This window comes from Pristiophorus japonicus, chromosome 3, assembly GCF_044704955.1.
Source record: "Pristiophorus japonicus isolate sPriJap1 chromosome 3, sPriJap1.hap1, whole genome shotgun sequence".
NCBI lineage: Eukaryota > Metazoa > Chordata > Chondrichthyes > Pristiophoridae > Pristiophorus > Pristiophorus japonicus.
In genome coordinates, this window is record NC_091979.1 from 67,878,498 (window position 1) to 67,894,254 (window position 15,757).

A 15,757-nucleotide genomic window follows, 5' to 3' on the forward strand; every position below is an offset into this window, starting at 1 on the left:
ATGGAAATAAGAATTAAAAGCCTCTTGATTTGTGGATTTTTTGACTTTCCCATGAGGGCTACAAACTCCACTCCCTAGTCATCGACTCCACCCCTCTTCCTGACAGCTGTTCGAGGCTGAACCAGACTGTTCGCAACCTTGATGTCATATTTGACTCCGAAATGAGCTTCCAACCACATATCCACGCCATTACTAAGACTGCCTATTTCCACCTCCGCAATATCGCTTGACTCTGCTCCTGCTTTAGCTAATCCGCTGCTGAAACCCTCATCCATGCCTTTGTTACTTCTGGACTTGACTATTCCAACCCACTCCTAGCTGGCCTCCCTTCTTTCACTAGCCAAAAATTTAAGGTCATCCAAAACTCTGCTGTCCGTATCCTAACTTGCACCAAGTCTCGTTAACCCATCACCCCTGTGATCGCTGACACTGTTTCGAGGAGGAGCGGGGGAGTTGTCCCTGGGTGTTCTGGGCCAGTATTTATCCCTCAATCAACATAACAAAAGCAGATTATCTTGTCATTGTCACATTGCTGTTTGTGGGAGCTTTCTGTGTGCAAATTGGCTGCTGCATTTCCCACAGTGACCACTCCAAACATACTTCATTGGTTGTGAGGCATTGTGAGATGTCTGGGGCTCGTGAAAAGTGCTCTCTAAATTTAAGTCTTTCTTTCATTACTGGTACTATTCTGGTCAATCTCCCATTAACCTTCTCTGCTCTAAGGAGGGCAACCCCAGCTTCTCCAGTCTCTCCACACAGCTATAATTCTCTGGTCACCCAGTCGACCTGCTTGAAACCGTTGTACATTTGGAGTGGCTCGCGCTGGAAGTTGCCCTCAATTTTCCAGGGCCCGCGCTCGCTCTTTTGTCCTCCAGACCTGCGGTGGTGTCCTCTCGCAGGTTGGGGTGGCTCATCAAAACCCAGGTCGCAATTTGGAGCATGGGCAGGAACATCGGCGGGACCCAGGAACATCGGTGGGGCCCAGGTATAGCGGAGGAACGGGGCAGATGAGCGGCGAGAGATCGATCAAAAATGCGGCGGATGATCGGGGCGGAGTATTGGTGAGGGATCGTGACGGAGGTGCAGCAAATGTTTTGTGGCGGAGGAGTGGCGAGAGATCGTGGCGGAGGTGCGGCAAATGAGGCTACGGGCCCAGAAGGCAGCACAGCCAGCCCACACTGCGATATGTGTGCGCACTAGTTCCCTGCAGCAGAGCAGGTCTCTAGTCGTCCTGGTTAACCCTTGCCACTGGATAAAAGCCTAGCTCTGTCAAGCCCGTGTGGTGGCTGATGTGCAATGGTCACCACACGTTTTTTTTTAAAAATCCACGCACAGGCATCTTCCACCCTTGGAGTTCAGGACTGGAATATCAGGTCCTTCATTAAAACTATTATGTCTGTAATGTACTTATGAATGACTCCACGAGACAATGTGTTGTGCTCAAACTGTAGTGACCTTGGTCCTTTATTTCTAACTCCAGAGTGAGGCAGTTGCATGGTGGCTCCCCTTTTATGCAGCTTCTGCTACCAGGGCTGGAAACCCTGGTCTCCACCAGTTGCACCCTCTCGTGATGCCAGCATGTATATAGTGTAAAACTTATTGATAGTACATCAGATAAACAAGTTCCATCTTATGCAACTATACAGTGACTACACAGAGAGTATATCTATATTCTGCATATATAACATCACTCTCTCCCCAAGTCCTTTGTGCCAATTACCTTTGCACTATGTGCTCTGGCTTAGTTCTCCCAAGACTTAAGTGTCAATAGCCCTTGCACCTTGGCTGTGCTTTGGCTTGGCTCTCTCCCTGTTAACTCCCAAGTCCTTTTGCCACAACGTTGGGTAGTGGTTAGCAGTTTGGATAGTTCGATGATGCGGCGGAGGTTCCAGTGAGTTCTGGGTGTGATCCATGTGTGTGAGTGATTTACATTTGTTATGTTTTACGGTCATGCGCCAGGATTGGGTAAATTGCATTCATGGTTCAGTCATGGTCAGTACTGAGGTAGTAGTGCAGGTATGTGAGGACGCTAGTTCCAGAGCAACTGGACGGGGTACTAGTCGTCTGATGGCGGCGCTGCACCCCCTGCTAGCGGGGTGGGCTTGGTTCGCTCACCTAGCCAGGACTCTGGGCCTTTGCCGTTACCTCGTGGTGGGCAGAGCCACAGATGTGTGTGGCCTCCCTGTCCTCCTTTGAGGGCTGCAGAATCTTCTGCCTGCTCTCTAACGGTGTTGGGAACCTGGCCTTTCGCTCCCGGACATGGCCGAGGTAGCGACTGGGTCTGGGGGCTGCACCGTCTCCACCCGGGTGGTGGGCAATGGCCGACTGCACATATTGGCACTGTTTTAGTTTCCAAGTCTGTGGCGAATAGTGCCATTGGTGCCTGCAGCGTGGGATAGACCTGGGGCAGGGTATCTGGATCAGTGCCTTCACCCTCCCTGAGATCGCTGGTCTATAACTTGTGGGGACACCTGGGGCAGGGCATCTTTACTCTCTCGATTTTGCTCGCTTGCTACCTTTGGGGACACTCTATTCCCGACATCTTGCAACATTTTGTTTTTTACATTCTTAATCGGTTCGTTACATTGATTGCCATGCATGCAATGTCTCTAAGTTCAATTGGTTGCAGGTCTCCTTTCAGAGAACCCTGCCACACCACTCTACACCTTGCTGCTGCAGGGATGCCATCTTGCCTCGGTCCTCAAGGTCGACTGCCTTGATCCTTCTTTCCTGCGATTCTGCCACAAAAGCTGGAAGAGTGCCTGTGAATTCGATCTTCCTCCCCAGGAGTTCTGCCACTAGAGCCGGGAAGGTACTTGTCGTTCGTTCCGGTCGGATCATTGCCACGCAGTCATGATGGGCAGTCTGTGCCTCAGGTGCTGTGCTGGTCTGTTCTCTGGTGCCTGGCCCAAGTGAAGGTGAGGTTTTGCTCTGCCTCTGAGCACGGGGGACATCGATTGCAGGAGTGAAGAGGTCTTCCCATTTCCACTGGATCTTCCCCATCCACCTTCTTCCGAGTAGCGTTGGACCATCATGTGCAGCAATCCACAGAGGTAACTTGTGCACCACGCTATTATGGATTACACTTGCATCCGCACTACCAAGGACTGGGATCAGCTCCTTGGTGCAGGTGCGCAACTTTTCCTGTACTGGAGCCAGCTTTCTCGTTCCATAGCCTCTCAAAGGCATCCTGGCTCATCACTGACTGGCTAGCTCCCGTGTCCACTTCCATGAAGACTGGAACACCGTTTATTTCGACCTCCATCTTCACTGGAGGACAATCAGTGGTGCAGGTATACACTCCATACACTTCTTCTTGGGGCTGAGCTGCCTCTCTGCCCAAATCATCATACTCCCTGCTGGATTCAAAGTCATGTACCGACTCCTCTGCTAGACGATGAGTCGTATTTCTTTTACACATATGCTGGAGGTGGCCCTTCGTGTTACAGGCTTTGCATATATACTCAGCAAGCCGACACTGGTGAGCCCTATGGTTTCCTCCGCAATGCCAGCATGGTGCTACTCGATTAGCACTCCTAGGCGGACTCTGAGTTCTGGAACCCTCAGGTCTGTGCTCTCTGCCCTGGCAGAGCCACGTTCTACAGTCTTGCCTGTAAGGCACCATTCTGGGTACAGTACTTGCCGGGTTTGAGTCCACAGGATGAATAATTTGCTTGGTGCTGCAGGTCGAGGTCATGAACGCCTGATTGGTGCTGATGACTGTGGTATTGACAGATAATAGCTTGTGAAGGAGGCCCTTGTGGCCAATTCCTATAAGGAAGATGACTCGCAATGCTTCATGGAGGTGCGTGCCAAAATCACACGGTGCCGCAAGTCTCCTGAGGTTGGCAGCATATTTTGCAATCTCCTGGCCCTCAGGTCTGCAGTGAGTGTAGAATCTGTGCCTGGTCATGAGGATGCTCTCTTGGTTTTAGTTGGTCGTGAATTAGTTCAGTCAGCTCATTGTATGTCTTATCCTTAGCCTTCGTGGGTGCCAGCAAGTCCCTGACGAGGCGGTCGACCTCGGGCCCACAACTGGTCAGCAGTATAGCCTTGCGCTTCTCCGCCGATGCGTCCATCTCCCCTGCCAGGTCATTTGCCACGAAATATAGCTCGAGCCGTTCCGTGAAGGCATCCCAATCATCCGCCTCTGCAAAATCTTTTTGTGTGCCAAAGGTAGCCATAATTGCGTGAAAGTCCGTATTCTCGTCGCCAGTTATTATATCTGTAATGTACTTGTGAATGACTCCACGAGGCAATGTGTTGTGCTCAAACTGTAGTGACCTTGGTCCTTTATTTCTAACTCCAGAGTGAGGCAGCCGCATAGTGGCTCCCCTTTTATACAGCCCCTGCCACCAGAACAGGAAACCCCGGTCTCCACCAGTTGCACCCTCTCGTGGTACCAGCATAGTATATACACCGTTTAAACCTTATTGATAGTACATCAGGTAAACAAGTCTCCATCTTATGCAACTATACAGTGACTACACAGAATATATCTATCGTCTGCATATATAACAAAAACATCTGTAAACTCATCCCTTTTGCTGTGGAAGCAAGTCATCCTTGTTCGAGTTACCATCTATGATGATGATGATATTGGTTCCCAGTTGAGCAACACTTCAGTTTTAAAAATTTTTAATTCTCATCCTTGTTTACAAATCTCTCCATGGCCATGCCCCCCCCATCTCTGTAACTCCTCCAGTCCTACAACCCTCCGAGATATCTGCGCTCCTCCAATTGAACATCCCTGATTTTAATAGTTCTACCATTGGTGGCCGTCCCTCCCTAAACCCTCTCCGCCTCTCTACCCCTCTTTCCTCCTTTAAGATGCTCCTTAAAAGCTACCTCTTTGACCAATCTGCCCTAATATCTCCTTATGTGGCTCGGTGTCAAATTTTGTTTTCTAACGCTCTTGTGAAGCACCTTGAGACATTTTACCAGGTTAAAGACGCTATATAAATGCATGCTGTTGTTGCATCTTGAGCGGAGTTTACACTGGTAATGAAAATTCATACCAAAAAGCTATTCTATTTCACAATTTCATCTTATCCGAGAGCTGGTAGTTTATAAAAGAAGTACTTACTGTAAATGTTTAGGCCACAAAAACATACACGAAGTTGCATATATACAAAATGAATGGAGGAAGTTACCGCTTCAGAATTCAGAGAAACCGTATTATCTGGATAAGGATTGATGTGACTGGAAGACTACCAAAACATAAATACCCTGAGGTTTTAGAAGCTATGTTCAGAAAGTCTGCTGTGTACTTGACGTTGGCTGAGATCCAACTATTAGCTTCCAATCTCTTTTCCCTTCCAATATCATAATTATCTTTTCAAATTAGGCCTTGCCGTTGTCATGCTTAAATGCTTTTTGATTTAGAGGCACGTTGATAATAGAATCACAATTGTAACGTTGTGGAGATGTGAAAACATACTATTTTCTGACTAGAGCTTGCTGGAGGAAAATAACACCATTCACAAAGATAAGTATGATGAAGGAGTCCATTAAGCTCCTCTAGCTCATTCTTTTATAGAAATCTGCAATCCCCCCTCTTCATTGCATCCAACTGGCTTTTGAGGAGTTTTTACCTCCTGGAGAGGCTTAATAGCCACTATATTAAGCTTTTAAAAGTGGAAATTTATCGAAGGCTTTCTGCTGTCTTGGTGCACATAGAGCTTTTCTAATGACCATTTAAGATGTTGCATTGTCAAAAATTATCGTCGTGGTTAGGCAAGCATGATCTGCCCCTTCTGAAACTCTACAAGTCTTATGGGGGAAAAATATGAACAACATTTTTTATTTAAACAAATTTGGTTGAAGTACTTTAAACTATTAGCCAATTAAGGTTTCCTCACAAATGCTAAATAACTTCCCTGTGGTTGGAAAAATTGGTAATAACCCCCTTGAGGACACTGTAAAGGAGCTAAAAAGGGGATGTTTTATACTACGGGATGACATTTTTCTAAATTCCTTTGGTGTCCCTTGTGATATTCCTCAATTAGATTCCCTGAATTATCTATATGTGAAAATAAATAAATTTGAACACTGAGAATCGCTACACTCAATGATGAATTGTGTCTGATACAGATCAACCATGATCTAATTGAATGGCGGAACAGGCTCGAGAGGCTGAATGGCCTACTCCTGTTCCTATATCTTTTTTAATGATATTGGGTTAAAAGGACATATCTTGAGCTCTCGATGTGTTTCATGACCTCCTTCCAGAATGTCAACTGTAATTATAGTATCTAACTCTGTCCTGGCTTCAGCACCCTTCCTCGCAATTTGTTCCAGCTCTTGATTATCTTCTATGTAAATAATTATTTCTCGGTGAATGTCCTAACCATGCCATTCTCAACCCACTGTCATTATTGCGTGGTATAAATCGCAAAATATTAAAAGCACCGTAGTTTTATTTTTCTTCTTGTGGTTAAGAAATAAAGAAATCATTCTGTGGGGGAAAAAAAACATGCATTATGGGATCGATCGTCACTGCAAAAAGTGAAAGACGCAATAGGGAATGAAATCCTTGTACAAATGGCTTCTTTACATACTACATAGGATTGACAAACCTAATTATACAGAACAGTTGTTTCCCTTGGATAAATAATTTTTGTATGATTTACAGTACACAAATATATTTACATAGAAATAATATTACCTATAAAAAATATTTTGATATATAATCTCAATTATTTATGTTTGTTTGTTTGTTGTAGGAGAATTCCAACCAGCAAAGTTACTATACTGGGATATGGCCTATTAACAACTGATGCACAGACTTTAGTAGATGCTCTTTACAATCAAAATTTCCAAGTTGTGATAGTTGATGAGTCCCACTACATAAAGTCACGCAATGCAGCACGAAGCACTATTTTGGTACCTATTGTACAAAAAGCTGCTAGGGCAGTCCTGTTGACTGGAACTCCTGCACTTAGTCGCCCTGAAGAGGTGAGTCTCTTAACATTTTTTGCAACCTTTATAGAGGCATACCAGCTAAACGATCAAGGTCCATAGAAAAACTGCCTTTCCCTGTGTAATTAAAACCTAATGTTGAAAATTGTTGTTGCATTATAATCACTTTTTTTAATCATTACCAGTAAAGTTCAGTCCAATGGCAAAATAATTGTCTCTAGAAAGGGACCAGACTTTTGGAGATTTCACCCCATCTGTTTATAATTAAGCCCAGTGGTGACTGAATAAGTCACATTCAATTTTTATTCTACTTTTAGCTGTGCCTTGAGGATCTTATTCTGATTCCCTCCATTATCTGTAAAAACTGCAAGTCAATGGCCCTGATCATAAGGCTCGAATGTAGTTGTTAGACTGCATGTTCGGCTCTTTGAATTGACACTCGCAGCTCAACAGTACAATTTCTCCAAGCAGTTAGCAAGGTTAAATTCCTGAGACTGCTGTTCGTATTTACCCAGAGTGCACCTTTTTTGAGACATTTAATACATAAATGAGTAGAAAATGGTAAACTACTTTTTCAGTGGTACCTAAAGGAAGAATGATGCGTCTGAAAGATTTAGGGGGAGAAATTGGCCAGCCTCGCGCATGTTTTTTCGGCGATATTTCGTCTTTTTTGCCAGTAAAAGGTACTCGCCTAAATTGGCCAAAGTTAACAAATGGCGGTCTTGAAATATTGCCAAAAAGCAGATCGACACCCCAAAAAACGCACCGCTTTAAATTGATTGTTGGCGAACCCGTACTCAGGGTGGGAAAAAAAACGCCTGCGTTGAAGCCCCAGAAACAGCGGTGGGTATGAAGACCTACAAAAAAGGTAAGTTGAAGTTTTTATTTTTTAATTCTTTTTCAGCGATTCATTAGTTAAGTATATAGTGAATGTTTTCTGATATTTTTTAAAAATTTATTTTTGCAATTTTTTGTGTGTTTTCTCCCCTCCCAGGGCCTGTATTTTTGGCAGTGATAGGCCTTGGGCTAAAGTTGGTGAAGACCGCGGTTTCCACTGCGAATCCTCATGCAACGCTGATTTTTACCATCGGGTGCATTTTTTTTGCCAATTTTACCCCCTTAAAAATTGGATGATTTTTAGTGGTATTTTTTCTGTAAAATAATGGGGGGGAAACTATAGCCAAAAACTGAATTTCTAGCCGACAGGGTTTTATTTTTATCGGTATGTTGATTTAAAATAGTGAATTTTCTAGCAAATGAAGACCTGTCATTTTGGGTGGTCTTTTCATGGTTGCTCTGAAGATACAGTTCTCGGAGGGCTGCTCCATTTACTTCAGTGGCCGTGCCATTCAGACTATCCAGGGAGCTAATTCATACCTGCCCAGCCCCAGGAAAACATATTGCTGGTTGGGTGTTGCTACACATGCACAGAGGTTTCTAGATCAATATTTGCTCTAGAAATGTTTTTTTCTGGAACGCAGACACCACTTTCAATTGGAAATATGTGTACAATTTGAGACAATGTGCTTTTTCCATGTGCACATGAAGTGAGTGTGATGGTCACAAAAGAGCAGCTTGTTCAGTTTGCAAGCGCTGCCTTTCGGAATTATAGTTTTAGATTTGTGAGTGAAAGGTACACCAGTTATGTAGAGCGAAATACAGCTTCCAATGTTGGAGGTTAACAATCGGTCCGAACTCCTTGTAAGTGAGGAAAATAGTGATAGACTTCATGAGCACCGAGACAGGCTGGTGGAATGGGCAGGCACATGTCAGATGAAATTCAACACGGAAAAGTGCGAAGTGATGCATTTTGGTAGGAGGAAAAAGGAGAGGCAATATAAACTAAAGGTGGTGCTTGAACAGAGAGACCTGGCGGTATATGTGCACAAATTATTGAAGGTGGCAGGGCAGGTTGAAAAAGTGGTTAAAAATGCATACGGGATCCTGGGCTTTATAAATAGAGGCGTAGAGTACAAAAGCAAGGAAGTAATGATGATTCTTTATAAAACACTTGTTCGGCATCAACTATAGTATTATGTCCAATTCTGGGCACCACACTTTAGGAAGGATGTCAAGGTCTTGGAGAAGATGCAGAAAAGATTTACAAGACAGGTTCTAGGGATGAGGGACTTCAGTTACGTGGATAGACTGGAGAAACTGGGATTTTTCTCCTTAGAGCAGAGAAGGTTGAGAAGAGATTTGATAGAAATGTTCAAAATCATGAGGGGTCTAGACAGAGTAGATAGGGAGAAACTGTTCCCATTGGCAGAAGAGATGAGAGCAATGGGAATACAGATTTAAAGTGATTGGCAGAAGAACCAAAGGCGACATGAGGAAAAACATTTTTATGCAGTGAATGGTGAATGATCTGGAATGCACTGCCTGAAAGGGTGGTGGAAGCAGATTCAATTGTGGCTTTCAAAAGGGGATTGGATAAGTATCTAAAGGAAAAAAAATTGCAGGGGAAGGGGAGGGGGAGTGGGACTAGCTGAATTGCTCTTTCTGTGCTTTAATCATTCTATGAAGTGAAGCTGAAGGCTGTGAATTGGTCATGGAAGAAATTCTTGTCTTTTGGCATGTAAAATATGACAATTATTGCTTAAGCCCTTCATTGAGTATATCCTGAAAATGGTTTGGGCTTGGTTGCGACACCCTAGGGCAAACCGTTTCTCCCTTGTACAATGTACTATTGAATAGACAGAGTATTATGACAGTAAGGGTTTTTCTGCACAAAAGTTTAATATTGGCCAGACATGCTTCAATAATGAGGGGTTGTAGCTGTTGGAATATCAATTAATTTGGCAACTTGTCAACTGAAGCCTGGCTGTCTGACAGGGAGATTAATTTGAGTTTCCATAATGATTAATAAGCTTGTAAATCTTGGTTTTAAGAGACAAATATGTGGTAATGTGAACCTTCCTTCCATCCCTCCTTCTCCAAAGTTCAAAGGAACAGAGAGAGGAAAGACAAAATGGTTCTTAACACATCTACAGATTATTATGCAGTTGAACAATGGAACCCAGACTCCTGCAACAAAACTGGGGTGTAATTTGTTCTCACTGAAAGAAAACACATTTGTATGGGGAGTTCACCATCCATCAGAAATCATGGAGACTGTTCAATTCTCCAAAGAGATTATTTGTGAAGCTGGATCATGATTTCGCTAAGGATAACACTAACACTACATAATCCTAAGAAGAAATATTGATATACCTATTGGCAATGCAACTAGGCATTGTATCCGGTCAAAAGTTGGGCAATCCCAACCCAGTCAAGCCTGCAAATTCCTACTCTCCACTATTTGGAGACTGGTGCCAAGTTGGGAGAGCTCATCTTTATAGTGAAGGCATCTTCCATCATGCAGTAAAGTAGGACAGCTACAGTAACCCAAACGGGGCATCGATACAGTGCCATGGGTCATCAGCAGAAGCAGAATGGTATACAATGTATATCCTCTTGGCCTGGCACATCCCTTACTGATGATGCCTGAAAATCTCTTCGTTTGTTCATGTGCTATAATCTTTTTACAGATTTTACTTGTTTTAAAGGAAAATCTTACCAGTCTCTCTGTTCATGTCCCCCCCCCCCCCCCCCCCCCCCCCCTCTGCCTTTAGAACTGATACTCTGTACTGATCCACATCTGGCAGTATTTTACATAGTGGTATCTATTCTCATTCTGATTTAGAGTCTATAAGGGGTACAGGAAACACAAAATTCCTCATGAGTAAATTGGATCTATATCCAAATTATTTTGAGGAAAAACTTCATTCAGTTCACACCATAATAAATTCTATTCCTCCACAAATCCATGAGCCTCCAGTTTCCTTCAATTGGGAAATGGCCACAAATTTGTAGCTAGTTTGCCTGCGTTGACCCAGATTTGTGCCAGATAAGACAATTCAGTCTGATTTTGTACCATTCAGATGTGTTTGCTAAGTGATGACTTATCAGAATAAAGACATTGGGCTCAATTTTCCCCAAAGCTTTATTTTGGCGTACTTGAAGAGTTACGCCATTTTTTGGGGGCCCCAAGTACGGCAAAAATGCTCTGTTTCCCCATTGGATTTCTTCATTTTAGCGTGGTCTAACCTGTCTTTTAGTTTTAGGGATGGAGCCTTGATCTGCGCCAAAAAGATCGGGCTGCTATGGTAACTAAGGACACAGTGCGAGCTGAGGCTGCAAAGTGAAACAAAAAGCCAGCTCCCAGCACATTAAAACACATTGCATCAATTTAAAAACACATTAAAATATATTGCAGCAATTTACCTTTAATTATTAAAGCCGGTCCCGCACCCCGCCCCTAGCCCTGGCCGAGTGGTCTCCCGGTCTGCTCCCCTAGCCCTGGCCGAGTGGTCTCCCGGTCTGCTCCCCTAGCCCTGGCCGAGTGGTCTCCCGGTCTGCTCCCCTAGCCCTGGCAGAGTGGTCTCCCGGTCTGCTCCCCTAGCCCTGGCCGAGTCATCTCCTGGTCTGCTTCCCCGCCCCTAGCCCTGGCCGAGTGGTCTGGCCGAATGGTCTCCCAGTCTGCTCCCCCGCCCCTAGTCCTGGTCGAGTGGTCTCCTGGTCTGCTCTCCTGACCCTACCCCTGACCGAGTCGTCTCCCGGTCCGCTCTCCCGCCCCTACCCCTGGCCGAGTGGCCTTCTGGTCCGTTCCCCCTCCCCTAGCCCAGACCGACTGGCCTCCTGGTCCGCTCCCCCGCCCCTATCGCAGGCCGAATGACCGCCTCCCTCCTGGCCCCCTTACCTAACTACACCCGAAAGGCTTCCCCCCCAACCCCTCTCCCTCCCTCCACCTGTCTTTCCCCCTCTCTCTTACCTTTCCTGCTGCTGCTATCCGGGCATCTGCTGCACTTACCTGCGTCGATTTGTGTACCTGCGCCAATTTCTTTAACTCTCCAGAGGTTTTTCTGCAGAGGTCACATACGCTGGCCTAAGAAGAACTGGAGTAACTCTCAGCTCGCTAAACTTGCCTAAATGGCCAAAATTGGCGCAGGTGGCAGGTTACGCACCCTTTGGCTGAAAAAAAAATGTACCTAAAAAAAAAAAATCGTAACTAACTGAGTTACGCTGGTGCAAATTGATTGGGGAAACTGGTTTTTTAACTTAGGCCAAAAAAAGCGGCTGCTCCAAAAAAACGGTGCAAATCACTGGGGAAAATTGAGCCCAACGATAAGAACAAACAATGATGGGCAGGTAAAGACCTTCTGGTCCATCCAGCCTGTCTCACACAATTGCAATACCTTCAGTATCACAACATATACACTCCCCACCCCACCTAAAACCATATCACCATCTGGGAGAGGTGAGAAACTAGATGAAATCCCAGGACAATTTGTGTGGGAAATTCCTCTCCGATCCATCTAGGCGATCAAAACTAATCCAGGCGATCAATCTGGTCCTGAAGTACCTTCCTTTTGAAAGAGGTTTCTCCACCCTGCCCCTCCCACTCCCTCCCCAACCAGAAACCGGTCTAGCTCTTGCTTGAAGGAATTCAGCGAATTGGCATCCAACGCACAAAACGACAGCCTGTTGCAGAGGTCCACTACTCTCTTGGAAAAAGAACTACCTCCTGAGATCTAACCCAGCTCAAAACGGGACACAATATTCCAAGTGCGGCCTGACCAAGATTTTGTACAAGAACAAAACAGTTTGCCTTGTCTTCTACTCAATTGTCCTATGAATACACCCCGACACCCTATTCGCTCTAGTTGTCGCTTTATGCCATTGCTCATGTACCTTTAGAGATGTATGCACCAGAATGCCCAAACCTCTTTCTTTTTCCACCTTCTTTAATGCTTTTCCCTGAAGGGTGTATGAATGTTGAGCACTTGCCCTGCCCGAATGTTGAGCATTTGCCCTGCCCAAATGCCTAACACTGCACTTATCCAAGTTATACATCGTTTGGCTATCATGAGCCCAATCTTCCAGCACATTCAGATCCGCCTGAAGCAGACGAACATCGTTGACAGTACCATTTGCAGATCATGCCCCCCAACACCTACATCCAGATCATTAATAACAATGGTAAAGAGCAGTAGTCCCAACACCGATCCCTGTCGGACACCACTGGTGACCGGTCTTCAAACAGATCCAAATACATCAATAAATACTCTTTGCCTGCGTCCTGCCCGCCAGTTCTCAATCCAACTCAATATTTTACCACTCATACCAGAGGTTTCAATCTTGTAGTGAAGCCTCTTGTGCAGTACCTTATCAAAGGCTGTTTGGATGTCTTAAGTAGATAATGTCTACTGGGCTTCACTTATCCACCAACTTTGTAACTTAAAAAAAAAATACAGTTAGATTTGTAATACGTTATCTTTTTATAAAGAAAGACTTGGATTTATACAGCACCTTTCTCGACCACCAGACGATCCAACGTGCTTTACAACCAACGAAGTACTTTTTGTAATATAGGAAACACGGCAGCCAATTTGCACACAGCAAGCTCCCACAAACAGCAATGTGGTGATGACCAGATAATTTTATTTTTAGTGATGTTGATTGAGAGATAAATATTGGCTAGGACACCAGGGAGAACTCCCCCACTCTTCTTTGAAAGAATGCCATCGGATCTTTTACGTCCACCTGAGTGGACAGATGGGGCCTCGGTTTAACGTCCCATCCAAAAAACGGCACCTCCAACAGTGCACCACTCCCTTAGTACTGCATTGCAGCGTCGGCCTAGATTTTGTGCTCAAGTCTCTGGAGTGGGATTTGAGCCCACAAACTTCTGACTCAATAGCCATGTTGGGTGTCCCTAATATGTCCCTCTCTATCCAAGCACTCACGTATTGCATCCCTAATGATTCTCACAAGCATCTTTCCTCTTACCGATGTCAAACTAATGGGCCTACAGTTACCCGGGTCTATCTTTTTTTAAAGATGGGGTCTAAATTAGCCTACTTTCAATCTACGGGAAGCATCCCAGAGTTCAGTGAGCTATTAAAAATACGGGCTAGGGGTTCATGCAGCATATGTCCCATCTCCGAGGACCCGCGGGTGGATATCATCTCTATGGCTCTATTTATTTTTAAGTTTTTAATTATTTTTAAAACAATATGTTTATCTAATTTAATACTCGTTTTTTTATTATTATTAATATAATTCAATTCTAATAGTTGAGTGCCATCTTCAATTGTGAAGACCGATGCAAAGTAGATATTTAATAATTCTGTCAGACCCAGTGAGTCCTTTGTAATCTGTCCTTGAACATCCTTCAATGGCCCAATACAGTCTTTGACTCTTCACATAACTGAAAAAGCTTGTCCCATTGGGGTCAAGTTTTGGCCTGAGTTGCTCCTATTTTTTTGGAGCAACTGGTTTAGAACGGAGTATCTTAGAAATTGCAATTCTCGGCATTTAGTTTGCTCCAGTTCTAGTCAGTTAGAATAGTTTCATTTTGGAACAGATTTTTTTTTTCAAAAGGGGGCGTGTCCGGCCACTTACACCTGTTTTGAAAGTTTAGGCAGTGAAAACTTACTCCAAACTAACTTAGAGTGGAGTAAGTGTAGATTTTTGTACGCTCAGAAAAACCTTGCCTACACTTTACAAATCAGGCATAGGTTACAAATCGGGCGTAGGGAACGAGGGGGGGGCGAAGGGAAGTAATTAAATTCTACAAGCATTCAGTCGTCTTTATACAAATAAAGAGCCATCCTGAATAAAAAATTATAAATAAAGCAAATACAAAATATTGAATATTCCTACCTGTGTGAAGCAGCAGCAGCCTTCGAGCTGCGGTGCTGCAGGCAGGCCTTCCTTATTGGAGACAGGGGAGGCATCAGTGACTCGACGGCAGCCCAACAACAACGGCAGCAAGCAGCCTTCGAGCTGCGGTGCTTCAGGCAGGCCTTCCATGCAGGAGACAGGGGCGGCGTCATTGGCTCGGCGGTAGCCGAAGAAACAGCAAGCAGCCTTCGAGCTGCGAGGGAAGCTGAGGCCATTCGGCCACGGGATAGGGGTGGCGGCAGTGGCTGACGGCGGCCGAAGAAACAGCAAGCAGCCTTCGAGCTGCGAGGGAGGCTGAGGCCATTTGGCCAGGGACAGGGAGAGGCAGCCAGATAGCCAGTTTGAAACTTAAATTTATAATTGCAGAATGGGTGCTGCATTGTCAACACCACGGATTATGCAATGGTTCGCCAGCAATTCACTGCATAGGAGAGAATTGATTAGAGCTCACCGCACCAGGAACGTCATAGCCCATAGGCTGATGGGCAGGAGACCTCACCCACGTCGGCAATATCGAGCCAGGCGCTCGTACCTGGACATGAGCGAGGCTGATTGTGTCAAAAGGTTGCGTTTCTGCAGAGAAGTTGTCGTTAAGATCTGTGATATGCTGGGAGCAGATTTTCAGCCCAGAAGTAGAATGCCAACTGCCCTGTCTGTTGAAGTGAAGATAACAGCTGCACTTGCCTTCTATGCCTCGGGATTGTTTCAGGCTACAACTGGAGATGTGTGTGCCATCTCTCACGTGCAATACATGCCTGCGTTTACCAGGTCACGGCTGCACTGTATGTGCGGAGGAATGACTTCATCAATTTCCCAATGACCGCACAAGCGATCCATGAGAGGGCTTTGGGCTTTTTCAGGATTGCTGGCTTCCCAAAGGTACAGGGCTGCATTGATTGTACCCACATAGCCTTGCGAACACCTGTGGAGGATTCCGAGCAGTACAGGAATAGAAAAGGCTTCCACTCTTATCAATGTGCAGCTCGTGTGTGACGACAAGCAGCGCATCATGTCAGTCGATGCGAGATACCCTGGCAGCAGCCATGATGCGTTCATCCTACGCGACAGCGTTATATCTGACATGTTCGTGGTGAGTCGGAGAGGCCTA

General features: G+C 45.1%; 1 protein-coding gene across 4 annotated transcripts in view; it reads left to right on the forward strand.

Moving 5' to 3' along the window:
• Positions 1 to 15,757, forward strand: part of zranb3 (zinc finger, RAN-binding domain containing 3) — a 186,126-nt gene that overhangs the window by 85,907 nt on the left and 84,462 nt on the right. For all 4 annotated transcript variants that reach the window (XM_070875416.1, XM_070875418.1, XM_070875417.1 and 1 more), the window contains one exon: positions 6,726 to 6,957. In XM_070875416.1, coding sequence (XP_070731517.1) covers positions 6,726 to 6,957 — 232 coding nt within the window. The remainder of the gene's footprint in view (positions 1 to 6,725; positions 6,958 to 15,757) is intronic.